At 36.0% G+C, this 20,602-nt stretch overlaps 1 protein-coding gene across 1 annotated transcript in view; it reads right to left on the reverse strand.

Annotated features, from left to right (window-relative positions):
* The window catches only part of LOC120634296, a 29,665-nt gene extending 19,453 nt beyond the window's left edge, over positions 1-10,212 (reverse strand). The window contains exon 1 of the mRNA XM_039904787.1: positions 9,873-10,212. Within this exon, the coding sequence (XP_039760721.1) occupies positions 9,873-10,212 (340 nt within the window). The remainder of the gene's footprint in view (positions 1-9,872) is intronic.
* Positions 10,213-20,602: the final 10,390 nt, after the last annotated feature.

The raw sequence follows: 20,602 nt of genomic DNA on the forward strand, positions 1-20,602 counted from the left end.
TGTCTTAAACGTGTGATAAGAGTTTTAACTTCATCAAAATATAAGAATCGGATATCAAATTACTTATGCCCGTTTTTTCTAACGAGGAAAAAGGCAATGCCTAAATAAGATATCTAGCAACCGTTCACCAATAGTTATCACCTAAAAGTTGGTGAAACTATTTTTTTCTAGTGACATGGTCTAAATCATTAGGATTTAGTGAAAACGGGCATAACACTTAATATTGCTTTCGCATATTGGTTAAGCATAGCCCTACATAGTTACAGACATAATACCTACAAATCGTATGGGGACAAACCTGTGGGCTCATAACTATCAGCAGCAGTTTTTCTTTTTAAATGTAGAGTCTATAAGACATTCCTTGGCGTCATAAATTCTAAAACAGAACATCTACGCTACAATAACAAACTATAAGTCTGTTTTTTTTATATTGCAATATGATTTATATATAATAAATTAATTCACATTTTTGTATTTATTCTATTAAAAAAACACTATGCTGAAGTTTGCATTGCTTTTTATGTTTTAGCTGTGTGTGTGTGTGTGTGTGTGTGTGTGTGTGTGTGTGTGTGTGTGTGTGTGTGTGTGTGGTCTCAGCTGAAAATCAGCGTCATTGTAGCTGATGGTATCATGCATGGCATATGTTGAGATGTACACCCTTTCTGTCTAATATTTATATGTTTGCTCAGCCATAAACCGTAAATAAATGACCATATTTTCTTTCTAATACTGCTATATGCGTTGGTAGCAGGCCCCAATGCTGTATAAGCTACTGGTAATAAAATCGGTTCGGTTCACAGCCGTGTAACAGGCGTTTAAACGAAATCGGCAGTAAAGTGCAAATGGTAGATTTTCTTTACATTTTTCCGTACCATTGGGTGTGATCGTATCCGAGCCCACATCTGTCATAAAACAAAAATGCGTCGTATAGTTTTCGTTTACAACTTGCAAAGCCTGACGATCTGTATAGAAAACCACGCGGTGCAAATATTCGTAAAATTTATAGCTAGTTTTTACGGTTTCGTACCCAAATGGGATTATGGATTTTATCTAAGCCTCAGCTGTTCAACCGTGCTATGTTCCTCGTTTTGTCAATCAGACTGTCCATCCAACTGTCCATCCAACTGTCCGTCCGTCTGTCCATCGGTTCATCGCTTGAAAGCTTCACCGGTATCAATTATTAAGGTTACCAGTAAATGTTTTACAAAATACGAGAACTGCAGCCTCTATCTATGAAGCGACTACTTTTTAACATTAATATAGTATCAGTTCTAATATCTATCATTACAAGTTTTAAAAACCCCAGTCATAAAGTCCACATTGCATGACATGGCCGATTTAAATTCATAAATTTCTGGTTTTATTATTTTTAAACTCTTAATAATGGAAATTTTGACATAAACTAAGTTTTTAAATAAATGATTTTATATAGGTATTGTCCTGCCAACAAATATTTTGCACAAATTTCAGCCGTAACAAAATCAGCGTCATCTCTTAGAATGCCCTTGAACTACTAAGTTATCCTAGTGCGTCCACTTGGTGCTCTTTTAATGTTTAGCACCAATTCATCGGTACCATCTTGTTTTTTCATTGACCCTTTCCATACGAAGTTACATAATAAGTTACTACCATAACAAAACAAAAGTATCTTAACATAACAAAGGGTCGCTATTATACCTTCCTGAGGATGGTTCCTTCCTTTCGTTTTATTAATTGTATATATTACATTAAAACTTTCTTAAGCCTAACTAAGAAAACTTGTGTGTAGCTTTAGTGCCGTGAGTTAGTTTTGGTTAGAGTACAGAAAAGTGTTGTTTTAAGACTTTATGAGGCGATTTTTTAAAATTTTCTCTCCGAACCATCTTCGAATATTCTAAAAAAAGAATTAGCGACTTCGATTATAGAAATCGTTTCAGCTGCTCTCAAGATTTGCGTTTAGCAACACATTTAGCGATTAATTTATGTATTATAGATGTTTAAAAAGTTGATGTCCAAAAGGTCTTAGTAAATAAAATATCAAAAACTACATGCATTTATGCTCCCTAAATCGCCCGTAAGCGACCTCATTGAATTGTCTTAAATTCCGGTCTCGAAATTGCTCCATCTTTATCTAAGTCGCAAATTTAAAATAAATTGTCTACTCCACTACTATCAATCTTTCGATGCAAGTCAGTCAAGCCGTTAAAGACATAAATCAAGAACTGAATTGGTAAAGGACAGTATTACCTTTCTGTGCTCCAGTGCTATCAGTCAACGCAACGTGGATCAAATTGGCTCGTTAGAACACGGGCGTAATTTAAAGCCATTCAAGCATATATAGCCCACGCATTTACGTCTAGCTACGAGGAATATACGTCGAAGCATTGCGTGGGATGTGTGTGAAACCAATCAATATGATTGGTTCGTTTTAGATGTTCAATTCACAAATAATGCGACCCTATTGGTTACTTGGAAAATAAAGCATTCGTATTGGTTGGATAAGGAAGTGCAAGAATGCACACGTTGTTGGTTATTAGTAACTTATGTGCTGCGGATTTATTTAAAATTGGTGGACTATGATCAGTGGAGTGCGTAGAGGTTATGCACAGGATATGCAAATTATATAAAATGGAGAAAATCTCCAGTACGAGTTACAAAAAACTTAATGGTAGGTTATGTAAGGATAATAAAAAGCCTACCCTTTTTATAACTCGTACTAGGGACTTGTTACGGTTTATTTCATTGTCATACCCTGTGCATATCTATGCATATCTGGTAAGAGTGTCAACCAAAAACATGGCAAGTGGGCGAGACATAATTTTTGAGACTTCTGAATTATATTAAACGGTGAAAGCTAGTGGTTAGTACTTCGGTTTCACTCACCGCAACTTTTAACTTTTAGGCGATTAAATATCATATTTTATAACTAGCTGTTGCCCGCGACTTCGTCTGCGTTTGATTTTGTATTTTTAAAGCATTCAGTATCGCTAAGCCTTAAACTAGTATAGTAGTATTATATATATATAACATGTGACTGTCAATTAATTATAGAAAAATAATTTGCAGTAAAATAAAATTGCGACTATAATTAAAAATCTAAACTATACTATCTCTTAAGTTGGAACAGACTGCTGACGGTGTGCCAATATAATTTAAAATCGGTTAAGTAGTTTAGGAGTCCATCGCGGACAAACATCGTGACAAGAGATTTATATATATTAAGATTAATTAAATAACATATATTACAATTAGCGATAAAGGAAATGATCATCTCAGAGTTCTGGCATCCATCTGGCATCATTCATACTGGCATTTAATCCTGAAAGTCGATTTACACTTGGCCAGCATGTTCTAAGGCCTTAACCCTTCTCCTTCTGAGAGGAGAAGGCAGACGGCTTGTCGTCAAACCTGTGGTGAGATACGTAGTCACCCTGCTATTCCTTGTAGTCAACCGATAATATGTTGATAATAATGAAAAAAAATTACGTAAACAATTTAAGTTCGTGTAAATTTAGCAAAATAACATTAATAGTCCGTCTATTCAGGATAGGGTTAAATACGATATGAATTCAGTGAATAATGTATCTATATCTCTCTCTATCTAGTATACTTATCGACATATTATGATAATGCATTAGGTTCCCCAGGTAGTCCTATATAGGTACGTAGGTACTAAAAGGATTGGTCATAAATTTTACGATACCGTTAAATTTTACTACGCGTAGGTATTAACATTACGTATACCACAGTACTTTTTAAAATCGAGAAGTCAACGAGATAATAATAATTTTTTTTACACGCACAACGGACGGTTCAGGCCAAACTAGTACGGAGCCCATGAACAGAAGACAGAAAATACGATTCATTGCATTTAGAACAAATAGGCTGACCAGGTAGATGGCCTTATATATAGATAGATTAGCAAGAAACAGGTCTTAAAAAGTGCCGAGATGTGCTGCTTTTAAAAAAATCATAATATACAATTTGTCGGATTACAAGGGAATTGATATCCGGCAAATTAAAATCCAATGACAAGATTCTATGTGTAATAACCTGTTCATTCATGCATTATCTAATATAAACAATGATTGTCGAAAAAATATTCAATAATAATAGACATTTTGAATACCAAGGGGCGCCGGATTAGTCGGGCGCCCAATCCACTGTGTTAAAGATGCAGTTCCAACCAACTTATTCCCACTCAACTCGGTGGCATCATTGCTCGTCAGGGCATAAAACTATTGACCAGTGAAGCCTTATTTTGTTATAATTAATTATATATATAAATTGTATTAAACTAAAGACCGGATGTAACTATCACATCGTTACAATGTCTAGTTTTTCTGGACTAATTGTTTTCATACCATCGCTTGGCTAGCATGCGATATGTAATTAACTGAATAATTCATTACAGTTTGATATTTAGATCAATGTACATCCGGTTGGTTTATTTTTATCATACTGCTAGGTAAATAATGCTAGTTATATTTTTGTTTGAATTAATTATACTAGCTTTCGGCTGGTTGCCCTTAACTTCGCACGCGTTTATTTTTGGTTTTAAAAATTCCAAAGGAACTATTCTCGAAATGTATGAGTCAGTCGCTAGAATTCAAACTTTGCGTTACGATAAATAAGCTGTGATGGCATATGCATTAAAAGCTTGCTTTTCCAATCCCGCAGGTAACTTAAGCGAACAGCAGCCAAAAAAAAAATCATAATTCAAAATTCATTTATTTCAAGTAAGCCTAGTAGTGGTGATAGCGCATTGGGCAGATGCTCGACTTGCCTTTCGGGGGGCCGAGTTCGAATCCCAGCACCTCTAACTTTTCCATGTTATGTGCGTTTTAAATAATTAAAATATCACTTGCTTCAACGGTGAAAGAAAACGTCGTGAGGAAACCTGCATGCCTGAGAGTTCTACATTATGTTCTCAAAGGTGTGTGGAGTCCACCAATCTGCACTAGGCCAGCGTGGTGGACTGCGGTCTTAAACCCCTTCTCATTGTGGGGGGAGACCCGTGCTCTGTAGTGGGCCGGAAATGGGATAATGTGATGATGATGAGGCCTGGCTTATAAGCATTTTTGAAACGTCAAGTCAGTCTGTTTTTGGTGACTCTACCACTGGAAGATTCTACCGAGAAGAGCCGACAAGAAATAAATTTTTACGCATATCCTCATTTCAACAATCCATCCATCAATCATTTTCTTCTTTCATTATTGTCTGGAGGAGATCTTTTAAACCGATAAGACCGCCTTTGCGCATTTTTATTTTTCTATTATTTATGTTTTCAATATATATTATCTTTACCCCTTATTGTGTGCAATAAAAAAATTATCTATCTATCTATCTATCAAATCTTCTTTGGTGATTTCGTACTATATTCTACAAAGTATGAGATCAATATAAAGCCCCATAAAGAAAATTCTTTATTATATAAATATACTTGCTAATTTGTACAGAAAAGTTGGTGTTGAGAAACGGCCAACTTTTTAAGTAAGCTAGGATCAGGGTTCAAGATTTATACAAACCTATATTCCTGTAAGTTAGTTTGGAAGAACTGCAATATAATAAACTTGCCACGCTTCGAAGTTCAAATGTTAAGCTTTTAGTAGCCAACAAGCCATCCTATTTCTTTTACAAGCTCTGGTATCACATTTTTAACGTATTTTATGGGTTTTTCGTGGATATATCTATACATTTATACAATAACTAATATTCGACTTATTTTGAATATTTGACAATTTGATCAATTTTAGGTTCAGTATTAGGTAAATTTCAATTTCACACAATATGATCTGTACCCCCATTAATCCTAAAACAACACTAGTAGCTAATGAAATTTGCTATTTTAGTATAATTTTCAGTTTCACAGTAATCTTATGATCTAAGTTTGCGTAATTGTATCTCCAAGAATTCGTATTATTACTTTAAAATGGGTTGATATGAAGATTATTTATTGTTAGTGAAAGAAACTAAAACCAACGTAGGTGCCCTAAATTCTCCTTCAAACCTCCAAATTTTAGTTTCATTCGTTTACTGACTCGAATAAACATTGCTTTCCCAGAGCAAGTATCCTATTTTTAGATGCTGCTGCTTCTGCCACACATATCTCAAATAAACTGTTCCTACGGGATGCTTTAAAAATAAAAACATACGCAGACGAAGTCACGGGCAACAGATAGTATCTTATATCTAAGAAACATTACTCTAATATCGGACATTTTAATAAACCACCGTCTCGCTTTTCTTTATATCTAGATAATATTTGTACAAGCAAAGATACTGGGACACGTTTTTCATTAAACATACATCAAATTGGCATCACGGATTATAGACACGCTACTTTGATATAATGAATAATGAACTGTAATGTAAAGAACCTCAAATAATGCTCACTTTTTTCTCAACACCCCTCCCCCTCCCTTTTTGGTCCCCCTTATCCTTTTTCGATTAAACCCTGTAGACTATTCAAGGTAGACAACCTCTCTAGTACGAAACAAATGTGATGAAAAAATGAGAAAACCTTTATTAAGAATTAGCAATTTCAACATAAAAATGATTTCTGTTAGTACTCACACTAAGCAAGCCTGTATCATGGGTGCCTTTTCAAGTTTACAATTCAATAGTCAAATATTTCTTTATTCAAATAGGCACATAGATGGCATGGATGACTTTTGATACGATGATTATATACAAAATGTGTACATAGCAGTGAGTAGTGATGGCGATAACTACATTCGTAAAACTTATAACTTATAGACGGCCGAGTGGCGCAGTGGGCAGCGACCCTGCTTTCTGAGTCCAAGGTCGTGGGTTCGATTCCCACAACTGGAAATTGTTTGTGTGATGAACATGAATGTTTTTCAGTGTCTGGGTGTTTATCTGTATATTATAAGTATTTATGTGTATTATATTCATAAAAAAATATTCAGCTCAGCTATCTCAGTACCCATAACACAAGTTACGCTTACTTTGGGGCTAGATGGCGATGTGTGTACCTATTGTCGTAGTATATTTATTATTTATTTATAACTAAAGCTACGAGGGTTCCAAAGGCGCCCTGGTCTAAGAAGCCCTGAACAAACTTAGCCGGGTGTTCTTTTTCATTGTCATTTGAAAATACTTAAGAATCAACCTGGTTAGATCAATTGTTCAAACCCAAGCTTTTTTTATCGCTTACGTTATACTTTATACTATAATAGGAGTGTTATAAAAGCTTACGCTCAATACAAATTTTGAACTTTTTTAGAGATATCCCCAATATATTGTAAAATTGTATTCAATTTCCTCTTGAAGAAATTATTATAAGGGTCTTTATTGGTCATTCATTGGTTGGTTATGGGTCTTACAGAAAAATCATATTATAACATTAATTTATATGATTATTTAAACGATAAAAAAGCTTGGGTGTAAATTGGTCTAGCTTCATAGCTTAATTTAATTTTACTGGAAGATGGTGATAACAAAAAAATAAATTTACCCGGCTAAGTTTGTTGATGGCTCTTCTTAGACCAGGGCGCGTTTGGAACCCTCGTAGCTTTAGATTTAAGTTGGCGAACGAAGTTATCACCATCCCGTTACAATTATGTAAACAAATATGTATGAACGCTTCATAAGTGCCTGTGATAGGCCTACATGAATAAAGAAATTTTAAATTTTGAATTTTAAATTTTGGTCTTTTTGAATAAAGGATATTTGAGTGATGGAGCATGTTTTGCCTAAATAATGCCTAGATCTACTTAGATCACCGAGTTACAGTACATATATTCTAATTCTATAATTCCATCAACATCTTCATCAAATAGACCCATTATCGGCCCACTACAGAGCACGGGTCTCCCCCTACAATGATAAGGGGTTAAGGCCGTAGTCCACCACGCTGGATTTTTGAACTCTCAGGCATGCAGGTTTCCTCACGATGTTTTACTGCACCGTTGAAGGAAGTGATAATTTTATTACTTAAAATGCACATAACTTCGTAAAGTTAGAGGTGCGTGCTGCGCCCCGAAAGCGAAGTCGAGCTCCTACCAAATACGCTATCACCGCTTTATTAGATAATTTAATGTCATATATATAAAAAAACGTGCCTAACTTTTTCTCAAAAGAAAGTTTTATTAAAAGTCGAGTTATTTCAGTCGTCTCCTGAAGACGATAAAAGAAAATACTCTAACGGAATTCTCACTGAGGAAAGTCGGAACGGACTTAATTTCGTACCGCACTAATTACAAGTTAACACGAAACTAAGACACACTCACACATGCACGAGTACATACAATGCACGCGATTAAGAAATCTATGTAAATGAAAATAGGCTGAATAATATAATAGGAAACGGAAATATCAATGTTCGCAACCGAAAACAAGAAATAGGCTTTTCTTATTTCACGAGTTTTTGTTTTCTAATAAACTCTAAACTTGATATCATTTAACGTGGGTGAAAACAATATTATATTGCGTGACCTTCTCGGCACTTTAAATACAATTTCCTTAAAATTGACTCCTTAAATTAAGGAGTCCATTTTGACCACATCAATGAATAGAGTCACCATCATCATCATCATATCAACCAAACCATCACTGGCCAACTACAGGGTACGAGTCTCGTCCCACAATGAGAAGGGGATAAGGCAGAAAGACACCACGCTGACCCAGCGCGGATTGGTGGACAGTTTAGTGGGCCTTCAAAAGGTTGATAATGACAGTTATGATGACAACTTAGTCCAATAGTCCTTACCGTTAGTCATTGCCAGTTATCTGATAGGAATAGGAACTTCTTCGAAAGGATCCCGAATGATATCATTCGGATGCTTGAATGATTACCTTACCATTTCTAACAGAGATTTGATGGTTATTCTAACAATAAAAACAATCCACAATAGATTTGAATAAACACGCCAAAAATAAAACAAATAGCTGCCTCGAAGTGTGAAGAAGACATGTTGTGCCGATCCAGCATAACGCGGGATAAAGGAACGAAAAAGTGAGTCCTTTTGCACCAGTTCTGATGACATGTGATGATTTATGGGAGTTTACTGCTTGCGCTATGCATCACAAAACAATCGCATAGTGCATAGCCATGCATGGTTCTAATCATTACCTCTGAGTTAGCAATTACGATTTAAACCACTACACCTTTTACTTTTAATTTATCGCGATCTTATTTATAAGTTATTACATGCTCCGTTATCTTGTTCATCTTCACGCTTTTCAATTAGAAAAGTTAAAACGTCTACCGATCATTTTTCAGGCATGATATTTCTGTCACATCAGTGAATTTAAGTTATATTCAGAAAATCTAGTAATTAACTTAGGAATTAACGTGTCGACCTCAAATTTATCTGTTTTCTGAATCTTTTTCTGGGCTTTTAAGTTATATGCATTAAAATGAAAATGAGGTTTTTCAAACTATTATGTGAATAGCACGTTGGAATGACGAAGTTGATGCGATGACAATAACAGACCTGCCAAGAGCGAATCAGAAACAGAAGATATAAAATAGCGCTAGAAACCTACTTAAGGAGTCATCTAAAGGTTTGAATAATTCAAAATTTTTGATAATTTCAAAGTAAAGTAAATAAGAATTCTTTTTTCAAAAACGGCACTACAGCATTCTTATAATCATTGTGTAAAATTGACAGTCTTGTAAAATATTGGTGTCACCTTTTGTAATGTCAAATGTAAAGTGCTAAGAAAATATTTAAAATTGGGATACTGTCTTAAAAGTTGACAACTATAATGCAAGGATTTCACAGTTTTTTTCCTTTCCCATTGACCAATTTTAGTTATCGTTTACAATTTTTTTGTCCCGTCAAATATAGATGGTCATTTATTGTAACAACAAATCATTTTGTTTGCTTTTAGTAAGTATCTTTGACATATTAGTAGGTACAAACCTTTAGCAGATCTGCTTTCAAAAACTTCTAAATCCATGGCGTCGTTTCTTCCTTCTGGATTGGAGAATCTGAACGTGAAATCATTCCAGTCGATGCTAACCGCATGTGTAGTTATAAATCTCGTTAATGGGTCTTGACTCGATCTCGCTTGCCGACTCTCTACCGGCTCTATAGTGAACAAATCGAACATTTTCACCGGCTTTTGCTGCCTTATACTTCTGACGAACGCCCTCGCCATATTGTCTATACACGTGGCATTATCACTACAGTTAAGTTCAATTACTTCCGACCTAGCCTGGCCCAGCAGCGCCAAAGCTACGAGGTATATGAGGGAAGTCATATTGCTATCACTCTGTCTGTATCACCAACACTTGCACCAACGTCACCAATCCATTTGTGGGCCACAAATACACCACATGCATCGGTGGTTTGTTCGACAATGGGTCCTTCTGAGATCCGTCTATGATTTTTATTCTTCGTCACGCTGCACTGGCTCTTCTTGAGCGTGTGTGTAATTATTTTTTGCTCATCCGTTCACGTGTGTGTTCCTATTTATTTATTGGTGTTTGCAACACTTTTTACACTTCGCGTGCTATATAGATTCTGCGTGACTCTAATTAAGGCACAATCTCCATCAGGCAGTTCTTTTGAGGTACCTACTATACCGTTTTGTTAAATACGTCAGCTTAAGTGACATTGTTATTTACTTTCAATGGTAGCGTCAGAAAATAATGTAAATTCTCATGTTGCTTATAAAGCTATATAAAAACCATACTTATTTATATCAAATTGTATATATTTTTTTTAATAAATACTCTGTTTCTTTCATTAAATGTGTCCAATGTAACATTCGTAACATGGTCAGTTTTCTAAGTTCTTTCAGACGTCCAAGCCGTAATGAGTTACATAATGTTAAAATCATATATTCAAATAGTCAATGTTACCTAAACATTTTCTTAAGCTTTCTTTACCAAAAATTATTAAAAGTATGAAGTGTGGTCAATAAATTTCAAAATACAAAATTCATTTATTTCAAGTAGGCCTAGTTTATTAGCACTTTTGAAACGTCAAGTATGTATGTTTGTAGTGACTCTACCAATAATGAGCGCGGTGAATGTAGATGGTCGGATTTATAGACTATAATCTACGATTATTTTAAAACATTGCAAAGAAATCTAAAATAGAACAATGAAAAGCCTTCTCAAAATTTACTGTTTATTTTTATACTAATTGATGCCTTAACGTGGTAATTTTGATGAGTTTACGATCTCATTCTCCGACTCTTGTGAAAAACTAAAACAAATCTATCCTACAGAAACCGTTCATTTTTCCAAAATAAAAAATAGACTATGAGCGAATTCTAGAGCCTAAAAAAAAGCCTAGAGCTTCTGGCGAATATCAATCTCAACTTTCGTATTAAAATAAATAATAAATATACTACGACAATACACATATCGACATCTCGCTAGCTTGGGTTTGGTTAGTTTAGGTGCTAAGATGAATGATGGTTTTTTTTTTTCTATTAATAATGTACATAAATACTTACAATATACATATAAGCACCCAGACACTGAAAAGTGTTGTCGTCAATATACAATATAAGTAAAGATAGATTTAATCCAAAACATATTTTTCTGACCTTACCTATCCTACCTATCAGAGAAAGGTATGAATTAAACAAGCACACATAGCATCCAGCAATGATAAGAAATCTCGCATAGAACTTGATAAATTAATTATTTATGTTTCATACCTAATGCCTAATATGGTGATATCTGGTATCACATTATGGTGTTGGTGCAGCTGAAATGTCTAAGATTTCTGTTGCGTGAACACCGTACATTTACCTAGATGTAATGACAAACTTACGCACACATCAAGACGATCACGCCTTTTGTAAGTGTGTATACAGTTAATTTTTTTTTTTTAAATATATGAATTAACGCTCGACTGCTATCGCATCACATATTAAATGATGATGCAACGTCACCCGTCTTATCCGGCAATGTGCATATCACGAAATTTTATCAGTATATTCAAGAGTCAACTGAAAAAAACAGCAAAAATAAACTTGACCTAAACATTCTGTGCGTTGCGTTGTCAACATTGCACAGCGTGCAAAGGTGGTCTTATCGCCAAAACGATCGCCCCCGGGCAACCTTTCTCGTGACGGAATTCGGTTGGTGCAGCAGTGACATATGAACTACTAACTATATTTTAACTAAGATTATAACTAAAATGGGATAAATTCTTATACTAAATAAATAACAATACATCAAACATATGTTTTGCTTGCTTAGCTTTGCTACTCATAACAATATGTATTGAGGAAAACGGAAGCATTAAAGGTATTTATTCTAGGTCTTTACGGTGCGTATTAGGAACGCAAAACGCTTCGCTGGTACGTGTCTATGGGATATCAACTTCGTAACAGTAGGTTTAAGGTGCACAATGCCAAGCAGTTCGATGTTAAAAAAATAATATAGATTATGAATGAAGCTCTTAAGCACCTATGCTATCCTGGTCATTTCACACTCAAATTTATCACATGATTAAACTACGAGCAAATTTTTGGCTTAAGCTGGCTTGCATGCGGTGATAGCCTAGTGGTTAAGCGGTTTCACTATCGGGGGTAATGAGTTTGAACCCCGGCGCGCACCTCTAATTTAATTAAGTTATGTTTATTCAAGGAATTAGGTAACACAACATTTTATGGTGACGGAAAACATTGCGATAAAACCACCTATCCCAAATTGGCCAGCGTGGTGGAACACTGCCTTTCACATTCTGGATAGAGACCCGTGTCATGAAGTCTGCCGGTAATGAGATGATAATGACGAAAGAAAGCTGTAGCCTGGGGATGTTGCAAGGGAAGTTCTTCTTAGAACATCGTGGAATTCCACAAGTAATTTTCGTACACTATTCTCTAATCTAACCTAAATTAACAGGTTCAAAAGTAGTTACGTCCTTTTCACAATGTTTCTAATTCTAATGTTTCTTTTGTATTCTACTTCTATTTTTATGTTTCTTTTTATCTTGTTTAATTCTTAATGTGGTGTACAAATAAAGAGTTATTACAATAATGTTCACCATGGAAAAATATAGCATTAGTTTTAAGATAATCAGTTCACTTTAAGATTTATGTACTAGACATTTGGCCCCAGTGTCGCACTAAACAATCGTTATGCTAAAATTACGTCTTAAAAGGCGCTATGATCGATTTTGTCTTCTTAAATTTTTCAAGGCTTACTTTTTTGATTGAAGCACGTTTTTTATTCAAGATTTATTATGAAATGAGTGTTTTTTTTCAACTTAAGTACGAAAGATTTATTTTCTTTTTTATCGGTTGAAGTTAGGTAGCTAGTTACTTAAATGTCTTCAAGGGGACTTCTTAAACTATATTAAAATTAAATTTTGTGAGGCAATTGTACTGATCTATCTATCTAATAAAAGTTTTGAAAGTCTTAACATTCTCAAAGTCCTGGGGCATGAGGCCAACCACGATAAAAATCCCGAAACTTCCCAGAATAAAATAAGAATCAGCGAGATCTATTTATAATATTTTAAAGCACTACAACCCATAAAGGATCATGAGAAAACCTTCACGCTTGAGAGTTCTCCGTGACGTTCTCAAAGACGATATTAATAGATTTCTAGATATTTGCCTCATTTAACTAAGCTCACTTTCGCCATAACACATCGCCATAAAATCTTAAACTGGGGAATGAATATAACAGTTGTCAAATTAAAAACTTTCAAATTAATGTCCGAAGTAGGTTACCTAAAGATAAGAAAAATCGGTACTTGTTTATATTATGGATCTGATTAAAACCCCACGGTGTTCCCACACACCGCCCGAACACGCGCGACCGAGCCACAGGAACGCTTTTGCACACATCCGCGACTCCGCCAGCGGATGACCATCGAAGCGACCACCGAGGCACTGCCCGTATTTACGTTAAAGGCGTGCCAGAACAAAATAACGCTAACCAACGGCAGGACTATACTAGCAGGACCTACTGTGGCCAATGGACAACCCCATTTCAACAGGTCCTCAAAAGCACTGGGAGCAACAGGATGAACGCGCAAGAAAAATCGGTTCTAATTCAGCTTAATTCACTTACCATAGATTAACATAACTGGGTATTTAAGTCAAACCTGTCAAACGTGCTTAAAATAATAGCATATTAATGCGTTTTATTTAAATCAATTACGTATAATGAGGCACGGTATGATTAATTAGGAAGTGCAAATATACAAAAGTGTAGGAACAAAATCGTTGCACGCCACCCGTCCTGTTTAATAGTCGATTTCCTAGCTCAAAGAATATTAGCGCAGACGCAAAAAGTCCAATTTGGTTGACTGCCTTACCAAAGACGGTATCATAGTATCGATTGATTGATATTCTATATCCAAGTTCGGTTTTGGGTTTTTGGGTTGGCTTTGCCAAGTATTAGATATGTTGGATTTACTTTATGCGTTGGATTTAGTAGAAGATCGTACTGGGCGATTCGTCGCCAACGAGTCAGCAGACTTCGAATTTTAGAAAACCGTCGCAAGGTGTCAAGTTCAGAAAAATATCTAATTTCTTCGAGATAGATTTTGGAGAATGTGCTCAACTATTGGATTTAGTTCGACCCACTCCATCCAAGCATTCTCCATCTTTGGCCGCATCACCACTTACCATTAGATGTGATTGCAGTCAAGCGCTATACAATGCACAATATAGGTATAGGTATAATTCATAAAAACTATATTTGCGCATCGACTCGTGATTCAGTTCCGCCACCATACCTACTCCAATATAATGATGGTGATTGTGGTAGAGTCTTTTCCCATACCATATTGACTCTACACCTACTCGGTTGAAATTAAAGCATGTGAGCTCTATGTTATGTGACATAAAGCGAATTTTTCAATGTTTCTCTAGCATACTAGTAGTTGAACACTCGTTTTAAACGCGTCACACACTTAAAATAACACTGTGTCACATGTTTTAGTCATTCTATTCTCTTTTTCCCATTTTATTTGTGGTATTTCCTTGTAAGGTTTTTTTGTCCTGTGTTGTTACAGGGACATTGTTTTAACGTTCCTCCCGACAGTGGACCTTCATGTAGTTTAACCAGACACTCGTGCTATAGTTAGAATACTCGAAGTATTTTTCACTTAATTATTCATTATATGGTTGTACTATCGAACCTGAATACTATCGAATATACTCTTTTCAAGAACGTTAATATACATATTTTTATCATAATAATTGACGGACCTAGCAAGCCAATTAAGTGAAAATCCATGGGCTAAAAGCAGTGCCACCTTTGTAGGATAGCAACATATAAAATCAATGCCTTTGTCTGCCAAAGTGAGGAATAGGTATTCTGCCTGAAGCCTCACGTGGCTGTTATTATATCAGCACCGTGACATTAAGACAACAACACTGCAATGCTATTTGGCGGCGGAAATAAAAATGGCGGCTGTACTTCCACGAATAAGGTTTGTCTCAAAAAAAAGTTTGAGCGTGTAACCTTTACGCGCGATTGAAGTAAAACTTTTATTATTATTTATTGATCAATGAGTAAAATGTTCCTGGGATTCCGCCATTTCATTTAATATACACTATTTCATTTTATATTTATTACTTTAACATTTTATAAATATTTTCATTTGTTAAGAACACTAATTGAGAGTAGAAAATTGAAGGTTGTATTAGCACATGCCAATATAACCTTGTAATTGAATATTCGGCATAGAATGTCGTAATCGTCAGAAAATTTATTAATAATTTATTTAATACATAAGTAATAAATATACTATTTAGAGATTTTCAAAACTTTTTGAAACTGGTGAAGTTTTATTTACAATTGATCCGTTTGGAAATAAATAATCCTAATTGATTATGATATTTCCCACTAGCTGGGCGTATAAGTCGCGCAGCGTGGAGTATATGACACATTACTTACGACCAATCCATATTATTATTTTTAAATAGCGGAAACTACACAGACGTCTGTGTAGTTCCGATATTTAAATAAAATCTGAGTTCCTTCATAGTCGGGCCTAAAGAAGTTTTACTTGTAAAACTCTACTAGGTATTAAATAATAATAAAACACCGTGTCTACATTATAATCTTTGATGCTTTATAACAATTAGTGCGTGACAATGTTCGTGTACACTCACATAGTATTGTCAGCAGACTTATTGAATGTTTTCAATTTACATTCAGGCAATTAATATATGATAAAAATTTATAAACTGCAACTATTTTAATAGTATTTAATTGCGTTTCTTTCTTCTGTCATTATTCATCATATCAACGCATTACCAACCCACTAAAGGGCACGGGTCCTTCCACAATGAGATGGTTTTAAGCCGTAGTCCACCACGCTGGCCCAGTGCGGATTGGCGGACTTCACATGCCTTTGAGAGAATGCCTCAGCATACAAGTTTTATCTCGAAGTTTTGCTTCACTGTCGAAGCAAGGATGTTTTAATTACTTGAAACGCACATAACCTAAAAAGTTACAGGTGACTGCTGGGATTTGAACTCAGGCCCCCGAAAGTGAAGCGGTAGTCTTAACCATACATACCATATAGTTTTTTGCTCGTTGATTTAAAGGTCCTGGGTTCGACTTCCGGGGCGGGTTAAATATTGATAGGTTATGGATTTTTCTGTTAATTTATCAGTAGTATATTTATCAGTCGGCATTACGAAGTTGGCGGTGTGTACCAACGTGCCTATGAGCCAACACCTATGCCCAACACTTAAAACCGTCAAACCTGATTATAATCACTTACATATAATAACTTTCGAAGCCCACCAACCTACGTTGTAGTAGCATGGTGTAGGGTATAGGTATCCTCTGAAACTCTTTTTTCATACTTGTTGGTTTTTATTATCTCAGCTAGTATAGTAGCCAAATGTGTTACCTTTTATTTTCACAAAGTATTGCCTTTAAAAGATAAAAGGACGGCCGACTGACGCAGTGGGCAGCGACCCTGCTTTCTGAGTCCAAGGCCGTGGGTTCGATTCCCACAGCTGGAAAATGTCTTTGTGACGAGCGAGTTTTTCAATGTCTGGGTGTTTATCTGTATATTATAAGTATTTATGTGTATTATATTCATAAAAATATTCACCAGCTATTTTAGTACCCAAAACAACACAAGCACGCAAAACAAGCTAGATGGCGATGTGAGTATGGTCGTAGTATATTTATTTATCTATTTAGATCTCCTAGTTATCAGCACTTTTTATATAAGTGTACGCCGAATCGCGACGCAGAAAATCCTTTTTAGTGTATAGTTCCGGTACACATCCGTGAATCATCAGTTTTACTTGATTGATAAGTTAAGACTTCCGGCCCACACTCAACACTTAGCCAGAAAATTTGTCAAAACTGCATCCGTCCGACTGCATTAGTCACCGAAGAAATCATAAATCTATGTGTCAGATTATAGTTAGATTAGATAACAAGCATGTCTCAAGCCTTTAAAATACTACCTTTTAGCGTTGTATCTGAGCCAAAATTTTTCTTGTGTTATCCGCATTCGAATCGATGCAAAAGTACACGGAATATTTCATTTTATTTGCAGCGCGACTGAAATATTATATAACAGTCCATTGCCCAATAGATTTCAATATTATCCGTTTACGTTAAAAATAAAGCGAGAGAGATATACCTTTGCAAGTAACTTAAGCGCGAAAGAGTAAAATATATTTTCAGCTATAAGAATGATAGTGAAAGTTTAGCGTAGAAAGCCCGCCAAATTTAGTTTTAGTCATTTTTTAAACAACAAAGCCATTGACTGTCGATTGGTCGTAATTTTTTTGTAAATTGAAAGTTGTTTAAATATATTTAAAGCGTAGATTTAGAACGATATAAAACTCAACGACTTATCATACGATAAATAATGCCATTCGATAGGCAAGTGGCAATCTCTCCCGATTATCAGATTCATGTCATCATACGATATAAAATCGTAGGTACTCGTATATTATTCCAATTGCGCGTTCCAGAGTTCAACTCCTAGCTCCATTATAAAAAACATGTCATCATCATCATCATCATCATCATCTCAACCAATTGACGTCCACTGCTGGACATAGGTCTTTTGTAGGGAGTTCCACAATGCACGGTCCTGGGCCGCTTGCCTCCAACGGCTCCCAGCTACTCGCCTGATGTCATCTGTCCACCTCGTTTGGGGCCGACCTACGCTGCGTTTACCGGTGCGGGGTCGCCATTCCAGCACCTTAAGACCCCAACGTCCATCGGTTCTCCGAGCTATGTGCCCCGCCCATTGCCACTTCAGCTTCGCAACTCGCTGAGCTATGTCGGTAACTCTAGTTCTTCTACGGATCTCCTCATTTCTGATTTGATCACGTAGAGATACTCCTAACATAGCTCTCTCCATCGCCCGCTGAGTGACTCTGAGCCTTCTTATGAGGCCCATAGTTAGCGACCATGTCTCTGATCCGTAAGTCATCACTGGCAACACGCACTGTTCGAAGACTTTAGTCTTCAGGCACTGGGGGATTTTGGACGAGAAGATGTCACGAAGTTTCCCGAACGCTGCCCATCCGAGTTGGATTCGGCGGTTTACCTCTTTCTCGAAATTGGACCTACCTAACTGGATCGTGTGTCCTAGGTATATATACTCGTCTACAATTTCGAGTGCAGAGTTCCCAACAATTATTGGGTGGAGCGCAACATGAGCGTTAGACATAATTTTCGTCTTGCTCATGTTCATACGAAGGCCCACCTGTTGAGAAACTCTGCTGAGGTCATTGAGCATCGCATTAAGGTCTTCCAGAGTCTCTGCCATTATGACTACATCGTCGGCAAACCGAAGTTGAGTGATGTACTCGCCGTTAATGTTGATGCCAAGCCCGTTCCAATCCAGAAGCTTAAAAACGTCCTCCAACGCAGCGGTAAACAGCTTCGGGGAGATAACATCTCCCTGTCGCACTCCTCGCTGCAGTTGGATCGGTTTCGTAGTCTGGTCCTGTATACGGACTGACATAAAAAACATGTCATCATGTACATTAAACTACTCAAATATATTTTGTCGGGAAATGTATATATAGTAGTAGGTATATGTATGCTTAAAATGTAAATACAAAAAAATATAGTTCGTACCACGTAATAAAAAAAAATAATTAAACAGCACATCTTCTCACTCTTTTATTAAAAAAAACTAGAAGGAAGTTGTTACAATGATGATGATATTATATTTATAAAGAGACACTTTCGCATTTATAATATTAGTATGGATTGTACACACAGACATACATTCCCTACTATATAAAGTGAATATGAGGTACCTACTACTTAACAGAAGAGAGCTGATAACAGGCGTTTAAATCCACTCTCCCCTTTGGCTATGACGCCAACGTGAACGTTGCAAATAAAATGAAACCTTGAAAAAATAAACAATATTTTGTGATTCACAGACCTACATTGCACTCGAAAGTCCAAAAGAAACCGTACGCAGTAATGACAAGCCAATTATTAGATGACTTGCGCGTAACTAATGTACTGACAAATCGATAATCGATACGAAATTATATCATTATGTACCTGCCATGTAAGGCCAGGTACATAATAGAAATCGCCTAAGCAAATCGTAGTAGACTGATATATTCGGAGCGGTCTGATAGAAGCGGTGATAGACTTCTGGGTAAGGCTTCGGCTTTCCTCTCGTGAAGACCGCGTTCGAGCCCCGTCACTACTGACTATGTGCGTTTTTTTTAATGTAAGCAATTTAATTATCACTTGCTTTAAACGGTGAAGGAAGATATTATAAGGTGATAGCCAAGTGGGTAAGGCTTTCGTCGCTTTACCCGGGGACCATATTCGATCCCCAGTACAAACCTTTAACTTTTCGGAGTTATATATACGTTTTTAATTTAAGTTTTTTTTTGTCAACAAATTTGGTATTTATCTATGAACATCCAATATTTATTAAGACATTGGAATAAAGAAATATTATTTATTCCAAAAAAATATTACTTACTAGCTGTCCCGGCGAACTTCTTACCGCGGATAATGTTATATTTTAATACTTATCATCCTATTCCTGTCTAAGAGGAATCCAAATAATCAAATATCATGAAAATTGGTCCAGCCGTTCTTGTTATAAATGGTGTAGCTAACACAACTCTTTTATATATATAGATTCTACATAAATTAACTGTTTTTTTATTTATGTAAGTAATTAAATTCTTGCCTAGGGTAGGGTAGAGGAAAACATCGTGAGGAAACCTGCATGCCTGAGAGTTCTACATAATGTTCTAAACGGTGTGTGAAGTCTACCCATCCGCACTTGGCCAGCGTGGTAGACTACGGCCTGAACCCTTCTCATTCTGACCCATGCCCTCTAGTGAGGTAATGGGTTCTATTTATCTATATTTGTATCAAAAAGATAATCAATTTTTTGTACTTTGTTTTTAGATTAGCATTAATGGACGGACCCCGCAGACACGTCTACAGACAAAGCAACACTTCCCAGGAGCTGTAAGGAACACATCCTAAATGCTTCCTTGTGTCCAATAACCTGAGGCGTAGGTGTTAAGGCTCATGTACCTATAATAATACAGCGCCCTTTAGACCAGAACTGCTGCTAGGCTGCAGAAATAAACATGGTAAGTAGTTCTTCTTCAGACGAGCTCTGTCATAAAAAGCTCTGCTACTACTAAAATTTGTTTGCAATTGTATGTTTGTATGTAATGGAAA

This window comes from Pararge aegeria, chromosome 23 (genome assembly GCF_905163445.1).
Source record: "Pararge aegeria chromosome 23, ilParAegt1.1, whole genome shotgun sequence".
Lineage (NCBI taxonomy): Eukaryota > Metazoa > Arthropoda > Insecta > Lepidoptera > Nymphalidae > Pararge > Pararge aegeria.